The sequence below is a fragment of the Oncorhynchus gorbuscha genome, linkage group LG01 (genome assembly GCF_021184085.1).
Source record: "Oncorhynchus gorbuscha isolate QuinsamMale2020 ecotype Even-year linkage group LG01, OgorEven_v1.0, whole genome shotgun sequence".
Taxonomy (NCBI): domain Eukaryota; kingdom Metazoa; phylum Chordata; class Actinopteri; order Salmoniformes; family Salmonidae; genus Oncorhynchus; species Oncorhynchus gorbuscha.
In genome coordinates, this window is record NC_060173.1 from 65,680,341 (window position 1) to 65,703,796 (window position 23,456).

Consider the following 23,456-nt stretch of genomic DNA (forward strand, 5'->3'; position numbering starts at 1 on the left):
GACTACTTGTCTGTGCATGCGAGTCTGCGTTACCCTAAAAGTAAAATGCAGCATTCATTTGACAAGATAGACATCTATCGATTACAAAAAATCTTTCAATTACTATAATAATTTGCTGTTTTGTTTCACTGCATGCAACAAGTGTTGACATCCGAGTAAAGAAACTTGAGCTAAATCAAGTGTTTGAATGAGTAAGAGCTGCTCATCAATTTTAAGAATAGAAAGAAGTAGAAAACGATTTGTACTTTACCATAATAAAGCATGATTTATTGAAAGAGGTAATATCCCATTACAATTATTCCTGCATACACTAATGGAGCTTATCAATACATTGTGGGGGGTGTTGGAAACAAATTAAATTGAAAAGAAAAAAGAATATGGAACTGACTTCACTTCATATGAAAACCATATTCATTAATTATTCAATACAATATATGTTATTCAGGTAACTCTGCATTTAAACTTGAATATAATCTAATAAAATGATCAATATTAACTACCTTTCTAAATTAACCAATTTTGGCCCAATGTATTTATATTACAAGCCAATACTACTTGACAGAACCCATTCTTCATAGTAGCTTGAATTTCTGCCTCCACAAAACAACTTCAAAATGTAAAAAACGATGTCTATACAGTGGACACGTGATGAAAAATACAAATGAAATTATGCAATTATAAGTAATGATGATAAAGAAATTTGAGAGCGAGAACGGCGCTGTTCCTCAAACAGCTTGACTGACTGACTAAATGGACACTTAGAGTAAATAGAACTAATGGAACCTTTTAAGAACCTTTTTAAACTTAGGACTGAATCCTAACTTGAGAAAAATGTGTATCTCAAAGTTCTAGATAAATGCATTGATGTCAAAGGGAGATTTATGTGAAAAAGTTGGTAGCTCATTAGGATTCGTCACTTCTAAACAACTTTCAGTTTCTCAATACTTGCTATAAGTAACCATTATGGCCCAAATTCTGACATAGTATGCCAGTGCACAACTCAGACATTTGCATAAAGCATGCATTCATATCTATGTGAGATTTGCAAGCAAATGCCACTCAAACATGGATCTCAAGTTAGGATTCGGTCCCACGCCTGTAATCAATTGCATTCTCCAACTGTATTTTACGATTGACTTCAGAACACATTTTTATATTACATAAAATGTTTATATTACATGTCATTTTATGGATGAATTACTTGCTCGTATTCAGAGAGACAATTTAGTCAACTCTGTACTTATGTTGGTTGATATTTACCAAGAGCCTCTTTAGAGGACATTGTTTCAAGTGAATAGGGGTATCTGCATTGGGAAATAATTATACAAAATATTTCAATAACTTATTGTTAATTTTGACAAAATATTCACCCCCTTTTTAAAGACAGGAATATATCTTACAATTCTATTCCATACATTCCAATTTCACATGACAAATATGAACACAAATAAATTGGTGAATAAAATATCGATCCATCTCATTCTGATGTTGACACTGCATCACGACGATACTGCGTCTGTCAAGGATCACCTGTTGAAGAGAAAAAATACACAAATACTCAGAACTGTCAATCCTATATGTACAGTAGGTTCTATTCAAGCGAAATGGTAAACAGGTTTCCCCAGTAAGACAAGAATGTGCATTTGTTATGCTAATTCACACAAATGTCTATAGTTATAGTTGATACAAGTTTTTTAAGGGATTTGAAGTTAAGACAGCCTGAACACGTGAAAGTTTGTCTTTAGCTTAAACGGTTCAAGAGTTATCCCCCATGTGTAACGATCATGATGTTTATTTCATTTCTTGATATTCCACACCTGTCATGTGGATGAATTACCTTGGCAAAAACAAATTGCTAACTAACAGGGATGTAAACTAATTTGTGCATTTTAGAGAAATAAGTATTTTGTGCTTTTTTAACATTTCTGGGATCTTTTACTTCAGCTCATGAAACATTTATATTTTGTTCAGTATAAATATTGTTTAAGTTCAGAAAGTATATAAATGCTATCCAAAATATTTTCTTGAGTAATCTAAATTGGGTCTGTTTGGGGTGATATCTTAACTCAAAATAGCAGAATAAACATAATTATAATACAACTATGAGAGAAATCTAGAGTTGTGCATAGCTTTGAAAGCACACCTTATCTCTTTGGCATGACAATTGTTTTTGTTTTATTTTATCCTGAAATACAATAATAACACAATGGTTTTGATTGAATAGGGACAAACAGCTGCATAAATACTACAATGCAGGTTCAATTGAATTGGGGACATCCAGTAATCCTCAAGTAGCCACCATGAGCCAAATCCTAATATAAGAGCCGAGCTTCGGTCTCCTGAAAAACAATAATCCAAAATATAGTATAAATGTTGCAACTGCATAAATACTACAGTAAAGGACGCTATAAGTAGCCTGTAATCTTAAGTCGCGCATAATGGCTCAAGTGATACAGTAGGAGAAATTAGCTTGAATTAAAATATTTATATTTTAGGTATAAAGGGGTTCTTCTGTATGTACAATCGGTTACACTTACGGCAAACAGACCACATTTAATGTGATGAAGGAACATAATACTTATTCAATTTTAGATCATGTTATAAAATTTAAAGTATTTTATTACTGTCAGCCTGTAAATATAGCCTTAGACGTCTACCGGGAAATACATTCCGTCTTGTCTGACCTAGATGTCAATGCCAATGGAGAACTGCACATAAACACCAAACATAGCTTACAGTATGTCACACTTCTCTCGCCATGTGCCGCTGTTATGCCAAATCACATGTAAAAGTTAAAGGGTTTGCCTACTCTTGACGTGGAGCTCGGCGCTGCTCTTGGCTTTTCCCGATGTGAACTCCACCAAGCCGTTCATGTCAACAGAGGTCTGTCGGAGGGTGAGGCGGTGGACCATGCCCATCTTCTCTAGGCTGACTTTGGGCCCCTGCTGCAGGGCCTCCCCCTTCAGGCTCCACACGGGGGCTTTGAGGACGGGGACCGAGACTTCACACTCGAAGCAGGCCTCATCCGGGGCAACCACCTCCACGCTCTTCAGTTCCCTCACCATCAGGAGAGACTGGGCTGTGTTGACCAGAGAAAGATAAATACATTGAGGGAACACTTAAAAGTACACTCAACAAGATGGCATCATAATCCATTACAAAACAACATAAGACCACATTGTCACCAAAATTCATATGTACAACTACTGCCAGTGTTGGCCTTTCACAATTTGTACCTTCCCCAATAATGGCTGTTTTGAAGTCTGTTGTCCATGTTGTGTGAGTTTACCCCTGTTGTGTTTGAGGATGTCACCTTGCTAAGTATACCGTTAAATATGATTATACAATACACTCTATTCATTATATGATTCATTAAATGAGAATCAAATTACTCTGTCATGTTTGTCATTTATTATCATGTCTTGTCCCTGTGCTCCCCATTCTATTCGTTTCCCTCTGCTGGTCTTAGTTGGTTCTTTCCCTCTTTCTATCCCTCTCTCTCCCCCTCCCTCTCTCACTCTCTCGCTCTCTCTTCTCTCTATCGTTCCGTTCCTGCTCCCAGCTGTTCCTATTCCCCTAATCATCATTTAGTCTTCCCACACCTGTTCCCGATCCTTTCCCCTGATTAGAGTCCCTATTTATTCCTTTGTGTTCCGTTCCTGTCCCGTCGGTTCCTTGTTTAGTATTCACCATGCTGTGATTGCGTTTCGCCCTGTCCTGTCGTGTTTTTGCTGTGATTGTGTATCGCCCTGTCCTGTCGTGTTTTTTGCCTTCATCAGATGCTGCGTGTGAGCAGGTGTCTCTGTCTACTACGGCCTGCGCCTACCCGAAGCGACCTGCAGTCTGTGGCCGCTTCTCCAGTTATTCCCCTCTACAGACTAGAGGATTTCTGTTATTCCCTGTTTGGACTTAAATAAACTCTGTTTCTGTTAAGTCGCTTTTGGGTCCTCTTTCACCTGCATGACAGAAGGAACCGACCAAGGAATGGACCCAGCGACTTCAGACGCTCGTTACACTGCCGTCGAGATCCAAGGAGCCATGCTCGGCAGACACGAGCAGGAATTGTCTGCTGCTCGCCATGCCGTGGAGAACCTGGCCGCTCAGGTTTCCGACCTCTCTGGACAGTTCCAGAGTCTACGTCTCGTGCCACCTGTTACTTCCTGGCCTGCCGAGCCTCCAGAACCTAGGGTTAATAACCCACCTTGCTACTCCGGGCAGCCCACTGAGTGCCGCTCCTTTCTCACGCAGTGTGAGATTGTGTTCTCTCTCCAACCCAACACATACTCTAGAGAGAGAGCTCGGGTTGCTTACGTCATTTCACTCCTTACTGGCCGGGCTCGAGAATGGGGCACAGCTATCTGGGAGGCAAGGGCTGATTGCTCTAACAAATTCCAGAACTTTAAAGAGGAGATGATTCGGGTTTTTGACCGTTCAGTTTTTTGGTGGGGAGGCTTCTAGGGCCCTGGCTTCCTTATGCCAAGGTGAACGGTCCATAACGGATTATTCTATTGAGTTTCGCACTCTTGCTGCCTCTAGTGAGTGGAACGAGCCGGCGCTGCTCGCTCGTTTTCTGGAGGGACTCCACGCAGTGGTTAAGGATGAGATTCTCTCCCGGGAGGTTCCTTCAGATGTGGACTCTTTGATTGCTCTCGCCATCCGCATAGAACGACGGGTAGATCTTCGTCACCGGGCTCGTGGAAGAGAGCTCGCATCAACGGTGTTTCCCTGCTCCGCATCGCAACCATCTCCCTCCTCTGGCTTTGAGACTGAGCCCATGCAGCTGGGAGGGATTCGCATCTCGACTAAGGAGAGGGAACGGAGGATCACCAACCGCCTGTGCCTCTATTGCGGAGTTGCTGGACATTTTGTTAATTCATGTCCAGTAAAAGCCAGAGCTCATCTGTAAGCGGAGGGCTACAGGTGAGCGCAACTACTCAAGTCTCTCCATCAAAATCCTGTACTACTTTGTCGGTCCATCTACGCTGGACCGGTTCGGGTGCTACATGTAGTGCCTTGATAGACTCTGGGGCTGAGGGTTGTTTCATGGACGAAGCATGGGTTCGGAAACATGACATTCCTTTCAGAGAGTTAGAGAAGCCTACGCCCATGTTCGCCTTAGATGGTAGTCATCTTCCCAGTATCAGATTTGAGACACTACCTTTAACCCTCACAGTATCTGGTAACCACAGTGAGACTATTTCTTTTTTGATTTTTCGTTCACCGTTTACACCTGTTGTTTTGGGTCATCCCTGGCTAGTATGTCATAATCCTTCTATTAATTGGTCTAGTAATTCTATCCTATCCTGGAACGTTTCTTGTCATGTGAAGTGTTTAATGTCTGCTATCCCTCCCGTTTCTTCTGTCCCTACTTCTCAGGAGGAACCTGGCGATTTGACAGGAGTGCCGGAGGAATATCATGATCTGCGCACGGTCTTCAGTCGGTCCCGAGCCAACTCCCTTCCTCCTCACCGGTCGTATGATTGTAGTATTGATCTCCTTCCGGGGACCACTCCTCCTCGAGGTAGACTATACTCTCTGTCGGCTCCCGAACGTAAGGCTCTCGAGGATTATTTGTCTGTGTCTCTTGACGCCGGTACCATAGTGCCTTCTTCTTCTCCGGCCGGGGCGGGGTTCTTTTTGTTAAGAAGAAGGACGGTACTCTGCGCCCCTGCGTGGATTATCGAGGGCTGAATGACATAACGGTTAAGAATCGTTATCCGCTTCCCCTTATGTCATCAGCCTTCGAGATTCTGCAGGGAGCCAGGTGCTTTACTAAGTTGGACCTTCGTAACGCTTACCATCTCGTGCGCATCAGAGAGGGGGACGAGTGGAAAACGGCGTTTAACACTCCGTTAGGGCATTTTGAGTACCGGGTTCTGCCGTTCGGTCTCGCCAATGCGCCAGCTGTTTTTCAGGCATTAGTTAATGATGTTCTGAGAGACATGCTGAACATTTTTGTTTTTGTCTATCTTGACGATATCCTGATTTTTTCTCCGTCACTCGAGATTCATGTTCAGCACGTTCGACGTGTTCTACAGCGCCTTTTAGAGAATTGTCTCTACGTAAAGGCTGAGAAGTGCTCTTTTCATGTCTCCTCCGTTACTTTTCTCGGTTCCGTTATTTCCGCTGAAGGCATTCAGATGGATTCCGCTAAGGTCCAAGCTGTCAGTGATTGGCCCGTTCCAAGGTCACGTGTCGAGTTGCAGCGCTTTTTAGGTTTCGCTAATTTCTATCGGCGTTTCATTCGTAATTTCGGTCAAGTTGCTGCCCCTCTCACAGCTCTTACTTCTGTCAAGACGTGTTTTAAGTGGTCCGGTTCCGCCCAGGGAGCTTTTGATCTTCTAAAAGAACGTTTTACGTCCGCTCCTATCCTCGTTACTCCTGACGTCACTAGACAATTCATTGTCGAGGTTGACGCTTCAGAGGTAGGCGTGGGAGCCATTCTATCCCAGCGCTTCCAGTCTGACGATAAGGTTCATCCTTGCGCTTATTTTTCTCATCGCCTGTCGCCATCTGAGCGCAACTATGATGTGGGTAACCGTGAACTGCTCGCCATCCGCTTAGCCCTAGGCGAATGGCGACAGTGGTTGGAGGGGGCGACCGTTCCTTTTGTCGTTTGGACAGACCATAAGAACCTTGAGTACATCCGTTCTGCCAAACGACTTAATGCCCGTCAAGCTCGTTGGGCGTTGTTTTTCGCTCGTTTCGAGTTTGTGATTTCTTACCGTCCGGGTAGCAAGAACACCAAGCCTGATGCCTTATCCCGTCTGTTTAGTTCTTCTGTGGCTTCTACTGATCCCGAGGGGATTCTTCCTTATGGGCGTGTTGTCGGGTTAACAGTCTGGGGAATTGAAAGACAGGTTAAGCAAGCATTCACGCACACTGCGTCGCCGCGCGCTTGTCCTAGTAACCTCCTTTTCGTTCCTGTTTCCACTCGTCTGGCTGTTCTTCAGTGGGCTCACTCTGCCAAGTTAGCTGGTCATCCCGGTGTTCGAGGCACTCTTGCGTCTATTCGCCAGCGCTTTTGGTGGCCGACTCAGGAGCGTGACACGCGCCGTTTCGTGGCTGCTTGTTCGGACTGCGCGCAGACTAAGTCGGGTAACTCTCCTCCTGCCGGGCGTCTCAGACCGCTCCCCATTCCTTCTCGACCATGGTCTCACATTGCCTTAGACTTCATTACCGGTCTGCCTTTGTCTGCGGGGAAGACTGTGATTCTGACGGTTGTCGATAGGTTCTCTAAGGCGGCACATTTCATTCCCCTCGCTAAACTTCCTTCCGCTAAGGAGACGGCACAAATCATTATTGAGAATGTATTCAGAATTCATGGCCTCCCGTTAGACGCCGTTTCAGACAGAGGCCCGCAATTCACGTCACAGTTTTGGAGGGAGTTCTGTCGTTTGATTGGTGCGTCCGTCAGTCTCTCTTCCGGGTTTCATCCCCAGTCTAACGGTCAAGCAGAGAGGGCCAATCAGACGATTGGTCGCATACTACGCAGCCTTTCTTTCAGAAACCCTGCGTCTTGGGCAGAACAGCTCCCTGGGCAGAATACGCTCACATTCGCTTCCTTCGTCTGCTACCGGGTTATCTCCGTTTCAGAGTAGTCTGGGTTACCAGCCTCCTCTGTTCTCATCCCAGCTTGCCGAGTCCAGCGTTCCCTCCGCTCAAGCGTTTGTCCAACGTTGTGAGCGCACCTGGAGGAGGGTGAGGTCTGCACTTTGCCGTTACAGGGCACAGACGGTGAGAGCCGCCAATAAACGCAGGATTAAGAGTCCAAGGTATTGTTGCGGCCAGAGAGTGTGGCTTTCCACTCGCAACCTTCCTCTTACGACAGCTTCTCGTAAGTTGACTCCGCGGTTCATTGGTCCGTTCCGTGTCTCCCAGGTCGTCAATCCTGTCGCTGTGCGACTGCTTCTTCCGCGACATCTTCGTCGCGTCCATCCTGTCTTCCATGTCTCCTGTGTTAAGCCCTTTCTTCGCACCCCCGTTCGTCTTCCCTCCCCCTCCCGTCCTTGTCGAGAGCGCACCTATTTACAAGGTACATAAGATCATGGACATGCGTTCTCGGGGACGGGGTCACCAATACTTAGTGGATTGGGAGGGTTACGGTCCTGAGGAGAGGAGTTGGGTTCCGTCTCGGGACGTGCTGGACCGTTCACTCATCGATGATTTCCTCCGTTGCCGCCAGGATTCCTCCTCGAGTGCGCCAGGAGGCGCTCGGTGAGTGGGGGGTACTGTCATGTTTGTCATTTATTATCATGTCTTGTCCCTGTGCTCCCCATTCTATTCGTTTCCCTCTGCTGGTCTTAGTTGGTTCTTTCCCTCTTTCTATCCCTCTCTCTCCCCCTCCCTCTCTCACTCTCTCGCTCTCTCTTCTCTCTATCGTTCCGTTCCTGCTCCCAGCTGTTCCTATTCCCCTAATCATCATTTAGTCTTCCCACACCTGTTCCCGATCCTTTCCCTGATTAGAGTCCCTATTTATTCCTTTGTGTTCCGTTCCTGTCCCGTCGGTTCCTTGTTTAGTATTCACCATGCTGTGATTGCGTTTCGCCCTGTCCTGTCGTGTTTTTGCTGTGATTGTGTATCGCCCTGTCCTGTCGTGTTTTTTGCCTTCATCAGATGCTGCGTGTGAGCAGGTGTCTCTGTCTACTACGGCCTGCGCCTACCCGAAGCGACCTGCAGTCTGTGGCCGCTTCTCCAGTTATTCCCCTCTACAGACTAGAGGATTTCTGTTATTCCCTGTTTGGACTTAAATAAACTCTGTTTCTGTTAAGTCGCTTTTGGGTCCTCTTTCACCTGCATGACATACTCACCTGTACAAGTTCATTGTAGATAAGGGGCATGGAACAATGCTTGAATTGAATTTATAGCACTTTACTTTCATACCTGAGTAACACAAAGTACACTAGGAACAACATGTTGATACAATGTTGTTACCTAGTACTTTAGGAACTGCATTATAATTGCACAGAACTAGAGTTGACCTATAATCCTATCAAATACTGAACTGAGTGAGTGGCAATGTGTAATGAATAGGAATGTCTTTACTGCCATGTTCCCAGTAGATGGAGCTGATATTCAGGATACCGATCGTTCTACACTCCTGGTAGAAGTTGCCCTTAGACAGACCTAATATCAGCCTACTCTCCCCAAATCCTAACAATTAGGGGGATGCAAAACTTAACTTATATTACTGATCTCACTGTATTACTGAATACAATTTCTATTCATTTGAATTTGAGACAAATACTGTGGCTGTATCAACACAATAAATGGAGTGGGACGTGGCCTCATTTTGACCAAATGCAAATGTTCATGTCAAACATCTGACAAACTTTGATTGTGGGGTGAACTGACACTTTAATAGATTATCTTACCTTCTACAGTCAGTTTTGCAGAGCATGTGTGCTCTCCAACCTGCACACTGTAAGTTCCCTCATCGTCCAGTGCCACCTGTTGAATGACCAGCTTGCGATAGCAGCCCTCACTGCAGATCTCAAAGCGCTCTGAGGGCAGGATGACATTGCTGCCTTTGTACCAGCGGATACTGCACCGAGGGTTGGATACTGAGCAGTCCATGATCGCACGACTCCTCTCAAGAGCTACCTTGTCCTGGAGAGGGTTCGTTATGTTCAATGGAAGCTCTGCAAGGATAAAATACAAATTTGCTTTATTTCTGAATGTGTCGCAAGGTTTGTTCTGAGACCTGACAATAATTGATTTGGACAGGTGGCAGGCACCAATATCAATAATTCTATATTTACCTACCGTACTAGTCAAAAGTTTGGACACACCTACTCATTCAAGGGATTTTCTTTATTTTTACTATTTTCAACATTGCAGAATAATTGTAAAAAACACATGTATTAACAAAAGATTCAAAATATATTTTCTATTTGAGATTCTTTGAAGTAGCCTCCCTTTGCCTTTATGACAGCTTTGCACACTCTTGGCATTCTCTCAACCAGCTTCACCTGTAATGCTTTTCCAACAGTCTTGAAGGAGTTCCTGCATATGCTGAGGAGTTGTTGGCTGCTTTTCCTTCACTGTGGTCCAACTCACCCCAAACAATCTCAATTGGGTTGAGGTTGGGTGATTGGAGGCCAGGTCATCGGATGCAGCATTCCATCGCTCTCCTTCTTGGTCAAATAGGCCTTACACAGCCTGGAGGTGTGTTGGGTCATTGTCCAGTTGCAAACAAATGATAGTCCCACTAAGCGCAAACCAGGTGGGATGGTGTATCACTGCAGAATGCTGTGGTAGCCATGATGGTTAAGTGTGCCTTGATAAATAAATCACAGACAGTGTCACCAGCACAGACCCCCCACACCATCACACCTCCTCCATGCTTCACGGTGGGAACCACACATGCGGAGATCATCTGTTCACCTACACAGCGGTTGGAACCAAAAGTCTCAGACCAATGGACAGATTTCCACCAGTCTAATTTCCATTGCTTGTGTTTCTTGGCCCAAGCAAGTCCTCTTCTTATTGATGTCTTTTAGTAGTGGTTTCTTTGCAGCAATTCGACCATGAAGGGCTGATTTACGCAGTCTCCTCTGAACAGTTGATGTTGAGATGTGTCTGTTACTTGAACTCTGTGAAGCATTTATTTAGGTGCTATTTCTGAGGCTACTAACTTTAATGAACTTATCCTCTGCAGCAGAGGTAACTCTGGATCTTCCTGTCCTGTGGCTGTCCTCATGGGAGCCATCATCACGCTTGATGGTTTTTGCGACTTGAAGAAACTTCCAAAGTTCTTGAAATGTTCCAGATTGACTGACCTTCATGTCTTATAGTAATGATGGACTGTCATTTCTCTTATGTTTATTGGAGCTCTTCTTGTCATAATATGGACTTGGTCTTTTACCAAATAGGGATATCTTCTGTATACCACCCCTACCTTGTCACAACACAACTGATTAGCTCAAATGCATCAAGAAGGAAAGAAATTCCACAAATTAATTTTTAACAAGCTACACCTGTTAATTGAAATGCATTCCTTGTGACTACCTCATGAGAAAATGCCAAGAGTGTGTAAAGCTGTCATTAAGGCAAAAGGGGTCTACTTTGAAGAATCTCAAATATAAATATATCTTGATTTGTTTAACACTTCTTTGGTTACTGCATGATTCCATATGTGTTATTTCATAGTTTTGATGTCTTCACTGTTATTCTACAATGTAGAAAATAGTAAATATATATTTTTTAAACTTGAATGAGTAGGTGTGTCCAAACTTTTGACTGGTACAGTAGGTCTATCCTATTGGGAACAAAGCATCTGATATTGACATAGATTTTCTATATCCGCCCCCATATGCCATTTTCCCCAAAAATATTATTTTGTTACTACAATAATATATATATATATATATTTATATATATATATATATATATATATATATATATATATATATATATATATATATATATATATATATATATATATATACACAGTGCATTCGGAAAGTATTCAGACCCCTTTCCTTTTTTCACATTTTGTTACCTCTTCACTATTATTCTAGTGTGCCAAACTTTTGACTGGTACAATTAAGCAATACGGCCTGAGAGGGTGTGGTATATGGGCAATATACCACGGCTAAGGGCTGTTCTTATGTACAACGCAACGCAGAGTGCCTAGATACAGCCCTTAGCCATGGTATATTGGCCATAAACCACAAAGCCCAGAGGTGCCTTACTGCTATTATAAAATGGTTACCAACCTAATTAGAGCAGTAAAAATAAATGTTTTGTCATACCCGCGGAATACGGATATACCACGGCTGTCGGCCAATCAGCAATCAGGACTCGAACCATCCAGCTTATAATACATATATATAATATGCCATTTAGCAGACAATTTTATCCAAAGCAACTTAGTTGTGAGTGCATACATTTTACGTACAGTTGTCCACAGGAATCAAACCCACTACCCTGGCATTGCAAGCACCATGCGCTACTAACTGAACTACAGGGATGAGTTTACCTGATATTTAAACGTGGGCCAGTATTTTCCTGCCTACACTACATCAGGAGATTTGACTACATGTCATATGTACAGGAAAGAAGAGGTGGTCGAGAATGGTTAGTGCCAGCAGAGTTGACAGGGGTTTAAATCTGAACCACTGCCCTTCCGACTCGCACTCCTCCTACCTTTCCTGTCTCTTCACTGGCCTATCCATTCAATAAAACCACACAAGTATGAAAGGAGTGTGAATACAAAGATGAAGTAATCATATTACCCTCCACCTCCAGATAGGCTGTGCATTCCACGTGTTTGGCGACAAACTTGATCTCTCCGGAGTCCTCTCCTCTCACGTTGCACATTAGAAGAAAATGCTTGGTCCCTAAAAAGACATGCAAAATCAGTTACCATAGAAGCTTTGTTTTTTCCCCGGCTATATTAGTGTGTTGAGAATAAAGTCATGTTTTTAAGAGCCACATGTTACAAAGCATTAGACATGCACTTAAAGCCTGAATCCTTAATTTAAACAATAACAAAGCTTTCCCTGCCCCTGTTTCGCTAAAAAGCTACGGGTTGGGGCTGGACAAACGTAACAACTCTCAAATTCTTAGACCGCTATGGATGCTAGGGACTGACCATACATGATATAAAATGTATAGTTTTAACCATGTTTTGCATTTACGTTGTTTATAAACATTGGAGTAAAACAAGCTCATATTTTGGGTTCTGGTGAGGTACGATGAGTTGAACTAAGCTCATGAGGCATTTATAAGTTATATCTGTATACCCACTGATTCTTGAAGAATATATCATGAATTTAGTCCAAAAATGCATTTAGCGACTAAGGATTCTAGCTTTAAGGTGCCAAGTGTCACCCCATAGGGCATTATAAAATGTATTATAAGCACTTATAATAGGTGGTAAAGTGCATCATAACATTTGTTTTAAACAATCATAGCTGATCCTCGACTATTCAAACATATATAAATACCTATAATGTATAAATAAATGAGCTGCTCATAGAAAGTATTGTCACTATCTACAGATCGACATGCGCAGACTTTGATATAATGTTTAAATCCTAGTCAGATGTCTTACTGGACCAAGACAGAATAATGTAATGTTTTCAAAGGTAGGCAGGTAACACTTTATAATAACTTTCACAACTAACTATAAATACAGCACATACTATTGATAAATGAGTTTATCATTAGTTGTAAACATAAATAATTTTATAAGCATTCAAATGCATATGGATTGGTAATATATATAAGAATTTATAAAGGCTTATATATGAAAGTTATTATCAAGTGTAAACCCCCAAATGATTACTACGTGTCATAAGAGATGATAACAACTGTAAGGATGACCTTCCTGGCGGATCTTGATGGTGCTGGTTGGTGTAATTCTCACTCCATTTTTGAACCACTCTCCAGGCACATCCTCCAGGGAGATCTCAACTACAAACACAGCATTCTGGTCTTCCTGTATGTCCAGGTCCTCCAGGCCTTGCAGGACCAACAGCTCCCGTTCTGCCAAGGGAGGTAAAGACAGAAGCTCTCATGTCAACACGTCATTCAAATATTTTACAAGGTTGATTTTTTTTTACCTGTTTGTGTCATGTGAAAGGAAGCAGTTTCAGAAGGGAAGCAATGTTTTAGATGTGCAAGTGTGAAAGAGTAGTTATAATCTTTCAACGTACTTCTTTATAAGCTTTGTAGAAGCAATGTCTGTAAGTACATTTGTTTATTAACACAAGATAAATGTTTATCACATTTAATTGTCATGTTTCTGTAAAATATTAATTGAGTTAGCTGTTAGCTACTTTGCATTAGATTTAGTGCTATTTCTCACTAGGGACACCTAGCTGAACAATATCAAGCATTCAGTTGCATCCTAGTAACTTCATTTTATATTTGACTCTAGATTGAGCACTCTTAATCCTTATTTCGCACATTTAGTGCAGTTATTGTGGAAGACATTCTGTGCTCTATACTACTGTAACTGAAAACATGTATTTATGTGTTTGTTGCAGTTTAACACTGTGATTCAAGTAAACTTCCAACCCGGCACCCTGCTTCCCACGGAGTTATTTGAATGAGTGTTTAGCTAACTGGATAGCTGGATAAGGGCTACTGTACATTTAGCGAGCCCAGTATATTACCCCTTCAAAACAATAAAATAGTGGGAAAAATGTCTTTTTTTTATAAAGACCCCATGTAACAATACTGCCCTACAAAGGCAAAACTCAGTAACTATGCCAATGGTAAAACTGAGAAAAATGGCTTTAAAATATGTTTGCTAACCTGCCAGATATGTTGTAGGTAGGTAAGTGATAATGCACTGATGTATCATCTTTATATCAAAAATATTTATGCATATCAACCATGACCACTGATTTGACCTATGACCCCTTAAATGCAGATACTGCACCCTGCGTTTGTATGACCTGAAACAACTATATGTGTAAAGTGCAGTATCTACAATCTAAATGTGTTAATCCAACTTTATTGTTGTTTTTCTGTTTGGCTTTGTATGGTCATTTATTTGACTTTGGGGTCATAGGTCAAATCAGTGGTCATGGTTGATATGCATAAACAATTACTTCATAATAAGATAATAAATCAGGGTATTGTCACGTGTCTACCTACAACATATTTTGTTGGACAGCAAATCAACTTTAAAGCCATTTTTATCAGTTTCATAGTGGAACAAAGCCAAAGTACAGTAACTTTAGTTACTGCTGTTTGCCTTGGTTTTTACTTGGATTTTGTAGTTACTGAAAATTTCACACGCCATTTTCCCTGAAACAGAACATAATTGAATCCGGATACTTTGTCACAAGATAAAACTGATACAAAAAGCCGAATTTCAGATCTTAACTAAATGTTGACCAAAAGTGTAGTTACTGCATTTTGCCTTTGTACGACAAAGGTCGGTCTAGGTCGGAACCATCCATGGTGGTGATGCTATTCGGGCGTGCGGGTGCAGGAAGCGAACGGTTGAAAAGCATGCATTTGGTTTTACTAGCGTTTAAGAGCAGTTGGAGGCCACGGAAGGAGTGTTGTATGGCATTGAAGCTCGTTTGGAGGTTAGATAGCACAGTGTCCAAGGACGGGCCGGAAGTATACAGAATGGTGTCATCTGCGTAGAGGTGGATCAGGGAATCGCCCTCAGCAAGAGCAACATCATTGATATATACAGAGAAAAGAGTCGGCCCGAGAATTGAACTCTGTGGCACCCCCATAGAGACTGTCAGAGGACCGGACAGCATGCCCTCCGATTTGACACACTGAACTCTGTCTGCAAAGTAGTTGGTGAACCAGGCAAGGCAGTCATTTGTGAAACCGAGGCTACTGAGTCTGCCGATAAGAATATGGTGATAGACAGAGTCGAAAGCCTTGGCAAGGTCGATGAAGATGGCTGCACAGTACTGTCTTTTATCGATGGCGGTTATGATATCGTTTAGTACCTTGAGCGTGGCTGAGGTGCACCCGTGACCGGCTCGGAAACCAGATTGCAGATAAAGTACGGTGGGATTCTAGATGGTCAGTAACCTGTTTGTTGACTTGGCTTTCGAAGACCTTAGATAGGCAGGGCAGGATGGATATTGGTCTGTAACAGTTTGGGTCCAGGGTGACTCCCCCTTTGAAGAGGGGTATGACTGCGGCAGCTTTCCAATCCTTGGGAATCTCTGACGATATGAAAGAGAGTTTGAACAGGCTGGTAATAGGGATTGCGACAATGGCGGCGGATAGTTTCAGAAATAGAGGGTCCAGATTGTCAAGTCCTGATGATTTGTACAGGTCCGGCTTTTGCAGCTCTTTCAGAACATCTGCTATCTGGATTTGGGTAAAGGAGATACCCCGATCAGGGTGACACTGGGGATGGGAGGATGGTCGACCTTCTGGCGATGAAGGGAGATGGCCTCCCAACGTTCTAAGCCCTTTTTGTCCACCCCCCAGCGATCTCGGGATCACCGCTGTCTCCGCTCCGCCACTCACAGACCCCCTCGCCCATGGATCAAGAGGACCTCAATATCCTGGACGACACCACCTTTATGAGCACGGTGACTCTCCCAACAGACTGAGCTCTCCCAACAGATACACATGGAGCTATCCCACCGGCAGGTTGGAGGTGGTGCCACCGCCTCCAATTCCAACCTCCTGTCAGCCCTGTCACCCTCCCCCTCTGCCGCCTCCCCACATGCCACCAACCTTGCTGCTGCCTCCGGAATATCACCATCTGGTGGTGGACCTGGGGAAATCCCCGGCAATCTCCTCGACTCTGACGGAGAGCATCCATCAGCAACTCGTTAAGGCCTGTCAGCCCCTGGCAGCAGGATTGCCCTGCTCCCCATCACAGGTTGAGCAGCGAGACCCCGGGCCGGCCCACCTGCCACAGCAACAGCCCTGTCAACCACATCGGCCCGACGCCGTAACCACCTTCGACGCCGCCACTCCAACCACACCAACAGTAACGGAAGCACCATCGACGCCTGACACAAGTCGCTTCTTGTGTCATCCCGGTGCTCACTACAAGCCCGAGTGGAGGGTACAGCCCCATTGTCCCATCCTCATCCTGGGAGACTCCAACATCGCCAGGCTCCTTTGGATCTTCTCCGACCAGATCTAAGTGGAATCCATCCCCGTTGCCCGCTTTTGCCACGGCATCCTCCTCCTCGACTTCCTGCGAACCGAGGGCTGTCCCGAGGTGGCCAAGGTCATCCTCTCCTTTGGCCTCAACAACCGAGAAAAGGGAATGACTACCACCTCCCAAAAGGCCTCAAATAGTCCAGCTTCCCAAACACTGCCATCTTCGTGCTGAAGATCAATTACTCTCCTACGATGCCGTTGGCCGACCGGATCAACTTGGATATCCTGAATGGATTGATCGGCCACAGACAACATGTCCCTCTGCTGCCTTCATCACAGTTCCACTCCCGACAGGATGGCCTGCACTGGACCCCGGTTATGGAGATGTGGCAATTGTGGAGCCTCTGTGCAAGTGTTCCGCTCACTGGCCCAGACCAGGGGGACAGTGACCCTCTTGACGGCACCAAGCCACCTGCCCACCTTCCCGTGCCCCGACCGGCGGGGCCGTACCCCACCATGACCAAGACCAAGACCCTCAGATGGACTCGGGTGCCGGGGACCACGCACCCGCCCGCCTCCGACCCAAATTCAGGTAGACCGACACTGACGGGCAACCCCGCCGATGACCACCACACCACCGAACCAAGAGGAGGACAACAGGGGGCTGGACTCTGCCACACCGCACCCACCGCACTCTGATCGAAGCACGGGGGAGACCGGCATAGAGGTAGTGGTCCTGTCACGCATCTTCACACCCATAAAGCCTTAACTCTCCCTGTCCAGACGAGGCCTCTAATTCATGCCCTCGACCCGGGCAAGGAGGCATGTATTCGGTTCCGACCTGAGTTTGCCGCCTACCACCGTCAGCTCAAAGTGGCCGATTACTTTGAAAGCGGCAAAGGCAATGCACACCGCGGAACCCAGAGGGAACAGCGACTGTGGAGAGGGCCCACCAGAAAATAAACAACTATTCACGGAACCTTCAGGGAAGGAGCCGCCCGACACGAATCTGCCGCAGGGCGTCCGCTACCTACTGGAAACCGACAGGAAAACCTTAAACCCCCCCGACCTACAAGGGTCACGGGACAACCTGCCCAAGTAGGAGGTGACCGCTCTCAGACAACTGGAGAGGAACACGACGATCATCAAACCGGCGGATAAAGGGTCAGCTGTGGTCATCCTGGACAGGGGTCAGTACGTGAAGGAGACTGAGATCCAACTTGACCAGGAGGAGAACTACTGGTGGCTGGAGCACCCCATCTTCCAACGGATGGCTCTGCTCATCAGAGGTGTGCTCGATGGGCTGGTGACGGACGGGACCCTGGGGCCCAAGCAATGCGGCAACCTGGTGGGAACCACGCTGGCTAAGAGCAGGAACCTCTACCTCTTGCCAAAAATCCACTAGGTGCCCCACGGTTGACTCATCGAGTCCGAATGCGGCAGCGAAACCTACAGCGTGTCGGAGTGGCTTGACGCCTACCTACGCCTGCTGGCGATGAGGCACGACAGCTACATCAAGGACATGGTGGCCTTCCTGGACAAGGTGGCAGCAACCAAGGTGGGCGCCGGTCGACTTCCCGTTTACCATGGACGTGGACAGCCTCTACACCAACATCAAAGTTGGAAACGGCCTGGCCGCAGTCAGCGCTCACCTCGAGCGCCACCCTCAGGACAGTAGACCGTACAAGCAACTGCTGCGGCTGTTAGAGCTCTCGCTCACCTGCAACGACTTCGAGTTAAATGGAAACACCTACCTGCAGGTCAAAGGAGTGGCCATGGGAAAGCGGTTCGCCCCCGCCTACGCCAACATCTACCTGGCAGAATGGGAAGCCACTGTGTTCCCCCTGCGCGCTCCGACCATCATGCTTCCACCGCTTCCTGGACGATGTGATGGGAGTCTGGCTCATTTAAGGACCAAGTTTTCTGCTTGAGCAAGAGGACAAGTACATTAGAGTGTCTTGTTTGAGAAACAGACCCTAACAAGTCCTCAATTGGCAGCTTCATTAAATAGTACTCGCAAAACACCAGTCTCAATGGCAACAGTCAAGAGGCGACTCCGGGATGCTGGCCTTCTACTATTTAATGAAGCTGCCAGTTGAGGTCTTGTGAGGCATCTGTTTCTCAAACTAGACACTCTCATATACTTGTCCTCTTGCTCAGCTGTGCACTGGGGCCTCCCACTCCTCTTTCTTTTCTGGTTAGAGGCAGTTTGCACTGCTCTGTGAAGGGAGTAGTACACAGCGTTGGCACAGCTGTTGATTTGTTTGGTCCTTAAATGAGCTACAGTAGTTGCTGTGGTAACCAAGCAAACACATTTGCTAGTTTAGCTAACCAAACCATTAATCCAAGCTTGCTATAAGTTAAATAAACTTCAACAATACCAATAATGTTTTAAATTAGACATTAAGAATGAACTATAGACATTGAGTTTGACCGTGCTGATATACCGTGAGTTATAGGGAAATAATGCATGCTCTAGAATGCCCTTCAAGCAAATAAGAAACTAATATTCAACAATGCCATGGTATAATAGTGTTTATCATGATTTTTTAATGACTACAACATCTCTGTAGATACAATTATCTTTAAGGTACCTCAGTCAAGCAGTGAATTTCAGCAACAAATTCAACCACAAAGACCAGAGAGGTTTTCAAATGTCTCGCAAAGAAGGGCACCTATTGGTAGATGGGTAAAAAATAACAAAAAAATAACAAAAGCAGACATATCAATTTGAGCTGGGTGTATTGATACCCAGTCAATACAAAGATACAGGTGTCATTCCTAATTCAGTTGCATGAGAGGAAGGATCAGTTGCATCTGCACCCAATCTGGACACCTTCCAACACTAGACAAACACTCGCTACCAGGAATGGACGGCGAGCAACCGGAAGCAAAAAACGTGGCACCTGACGTGGAGTGACAGTCCCAAACAGGAGCTGCCTCCTAACCGGGGATCACCCACCTCACTTGTCCCCATTAAAGGGGAACACCCTTTCCCTAACCCTAACACTACCTAAACCAAACCCTAACCTTAACCTAAGCCTAACCCTGACCCTGGCCCTACCCTAACACTAATGAATGGATGGAACCCACGCTCAGGAGGAACCCACAACACAGATACTTAACCATCGCACCCCATAAACAACTTTCCAGACGTGGGCGGCTGGTGTGCCGGCGGTGGCATGAGATGGATAACTGTTGCTGCAATAACAGGAGGTACACAAGACCACACTCTTCACCCCTGGGCTGGTTGTGCCTGGAACCCCCGGTGGTCCTGCTCGGCAAGAAGAGTGGTGCTCTCCCCCTTGTATCCACACTATGGATAAAGGGCAACTACAGCTGGCAGGTGTAGGACAACGGGTGCTACAACACTTAAAGGGATGGAACCACCAAGACCCCACTCTACCGTCCTGGGCTGGTTGTGCCCGGACCCCCCTGGCGCTCCTGCTCGGCAAGCGGTGTGCCCCTCCCCCCGGTCTCTGCACAGCTTGAAGGTGTCAGATCGACCCTGCGGATTCATAATCAAAACATAACCTGGCCAGACTCTTGGGTGTTGTGCACCTGGGGGCCCGGACATAGTCAGCCCCAGCATCGTTCCATTGCACCGAACGGAACCTCCACCAAACGGAACCTCCACTAAACGAAACCACTGCTTTACAGATAGAAAGGCAACTGCAACGGGCAGGTGTTGAATAACAAGTTCTACAACAACATACAGGGGATGGAACCAACATCTTTACTCAAGACCCCACTCACACAGAATCCCCCACTCACCGGAAACAAGGTGGACCAGAATGGACAGGTGTGGGACAATGGGTGCTGGTGCAACAACACAAAAGGGATGGAATCACCACCTTCGCACCAGCCAGAGGAGTGGCTAAGACGGGCAGGTGGCCAACACTCAACAACGCAATGGAACTACCACCCTTACCCTAGCCGAAGGAGTGGCTACTATGGATGGGTGACCAACACTCAACAACGGCTGGACACACAGCCCAACAGGAGAACCAACTGCGACACATGGTGGGTCAACACAGGGTGTTAAACACAACAACGGATGTTTCTATGGTGGATTTCAGTGGTTGGATGATAACAACAGGGAAAGAGGTTAGAGGTGGTGATTTGGAACCTGAGCTCATTAGACACCTTTCATTGGAATGGGGCCGCACACACACACACAAAACATACAACAGAACCTCAACACATCACCAAGAGGACAAAACCATGAGGACCCATCCAGGTAAGTATTGTTCGAAACAAGTGTGCCCACCCCAGGAAAGTATCTTCTTAGCATTGGTGGCACACTAAACGGACAGATGACTCACAGGTAGCGACCATTCACCAAACAGAGGATAAAGTGCACAGCTATGAAGATCCCATGGGACCACAAAACACCTCACAGAGGCTGCCCCCTGGGCTAGTTAGAACCCCACAGGGTCTGACTACTGCCTCCAACACTTACGGAGTCTATGGGTTGGAACCAAAAGAACACAGGAGGAGTACATCGGAACCCAAATTAGAAGACATTGTGAGGTTGCCAAACACCGCACAGAGACTTCCCCTTGGGCTGGTTAGAATTCCACAAGGGTGGACCACTGCCTCCAACAGGTCCTGAGCCTGTCGCTACCTCACAAAGGGAGCAGGAGTACATCACTCCCAAATCTCTATAGAGAGACCAATAGGAAAATGGAGGTCAAGGCACCCAACTTAGAAGGCCCCCTGTTTCAGAGCGGGGCAGCCAGGGACAGTGGGGAGGCAACAGCCTCCGACACATACCCGATGCCTCTGAAAGCGCACTGCCAACCCTATGGGGTTACGCCTCCTTCCCCTCGTCTTCCAACAGACACCCTATGGTTGGCAGGTACGGAGCAAACGGCACCGGTGTCCGGTGTCAAATGGCACCGGACACGACACTGGACACGACACGGAGGCAGGAGTTCACAATGGAGGATAAACTACCGACCAATGATCCAAAACACAGTAGGGCCGAGTCGGTAGCCACCTTCTTCTTCCACCCCAGTGTCAAGGCCACTGCCAAGACACTGCTCATCAGATCTTGACATTACCTGGAGGAGATCAACAACCACCTCTAGGGAGAGCCGTTGTTACCAGGATACCAGCGGAAGGCGAGGGAGATGATCGATGGACTGTCAGTGGCTTCGTCGGAGTGGCTGTGGCAGAGCAGCTTTGTCCATCCCCTCACCCGGGTGTTGGCGGAAAGTAAGGCAGAGGACGGGGAGTCCGATGGAGCGAGGGCGACACACGGGCATTGGCGGCAACAAAGGAAGCCTCATCGGAAGAGGAGGAGAGGAGTCCATCTCCACACTCAAGGCAGAACATATGCAACCTGGCGGAAACACCACTTGGCTGGAGCGCATAGAGAAAGGAGACTAGGGGCCACAAGGAGGACGTTGGGAGACACCACCAGAACAGACACGCAGATGTGGGAATAAAGAGAGAGCCCCTCAGACCGCACAACGTGGAGGAAAGTGGATCGGCAAGACCAATAGGCCGACACCACCATCCCCAGAAAACCCAAAACCCGGCCAAACCCAAACCCGGGTGGCACAGGGAAGGCTTCCGATGTGGAACACGACACAGTCTGACCTCGGCTCAGACCATGCTCCGACCAGGGTGACTGGACACAAATGGCCCTCGGCCACACGCCAACCAGGGGGGCAGAAGACCCCATGGACATCAGTGAGGGATGGAAGGAGAGCCATACCACACCCAGAACGCTGACCGGACCGATCCGTCATACCCCAAACAAGGTGACACCGGGGATTGGGAGGATGGTTGAGCTTCTGGCAGCCAAGGGGGATGGCCTCCCAATGTTCCAATGACCTCTCCGTCCAACCCCCGGTGATCTTGCGACCATCACTGTCTCTCCTCCGCCCCTCATGGACCCCCTCGCCAATGGATCAAAAGGACCTTAACATCCTGGACAACGCCATCTTCATGAACGCGGTGACAGAGCTCTGTCAACAGATACGAATGGACACACCAGAAAATAAACAACTATTCACGTAACCTTCAGGGTGGGAACCACCCGACACTGACCTGCTGCAGAGTGTCGCGTCCCTCTCCCACCAGGGGCACGGGGCAACCTGCCCAAGGAGGAGGTGACCGCCCTCAGACAAATGGAGAGGGACGCGACGATCACCATCAAACCGGCGAAAAAAGGGTCAGCTATGGTCATCCTGGACAGGGGTCAATACGTGAAGAAGGTGGAACGCCAACTCGGCCAGGAGGACAACTACCAGAGGCTCGCAGGACACGGCGGCCTTCCTGGCCAAGGTTGGCACCAGCGACTTCCTATTCACAATGGATGTGGACTGCGTCTACTCCAACATCAAATTATTACAGGTTACAGAAAACGTCTACATTCTCATCTCTCATTTCATGATGGGCATGGACACGTAGGTCACATCATGGAGGGGGTTTTAAGCCCAAAACGAGACCTGCATGGTTTAAAAAATGTGGGCCTGCTTACAATGCAGATATAAAATGGGAATGTCAGCTAACTGTTTTACTCCTCTCAAACTTAATATTTTAATAAAGCTTTGGTGATTAAGATTTATTTCCAAGTGGTCTCAAGAGCCAAAGCCTTTATCGACAATCTTAACTACTTTGCGATTGCATTGGGCAAAAAGAAACTGAATTGAGAGGAGGGGAGGCTATGCTTGGTTTGAAATCAAATTAAACTAAATTGTATTATTTAAAAGGTATAGAGGCACCAAAAGCAGATTAGGGCAGTATGTTTCACGGCTGGATAGGTTGCATTTACGCTTTCAAAATTCATACCATAACCAACTCTGTTACCGCTAAAACCAGCATTTGGTTGGTCATAAATATCCCTGCCTGAAATTAGCTCTTTGGATAATATTTTTAAAGGACAC

The 23,456-nt window shown here is 46.2% G+C and overlaps 1 protein-coding gene across 9 annotated transcripts in view; it reads right to left on the minus strand.

Moving 5' to 3' along the window:
• Positions 1-245: 245 nt before the first annotated feature.
• LOC124041089 (obscurin-like protein 1) overlaps positions 246-23,456 on the minus strand; it is an 82,413-nt gene continuing 59,202 nt past the window's right edge. For all 9 annotated transcript variants that reach the window (XM_046358261.1, XM_046358325.1, XM_046358278.1 and 6 more), the window contains 5 exons: positions 13,333-13,494; positions 12,240-12,344; positions 9,375-9,641; positions 2,810-3,079; positions 246-1,530 (listed from right to left, as the gene is read on the minus strand). In XM_046358261.1, coding sequence (XP_046214217.1) covers positions 1,520-1,530; positions 2,810-3,079; positions 9,375-9,641; positions 12,240-12,344; positions 13,333-13,494 — 815 coding nt within the window. In that variant the 3' untranslated portion in view covers positions 246-1,519. The remainder of the gene's footprint in view (positions 1,531-2,809; positions 3,080-9,374; positions 9,642-12,239; positions 12,345-13,332; positions 13,495-23,456) is intronic.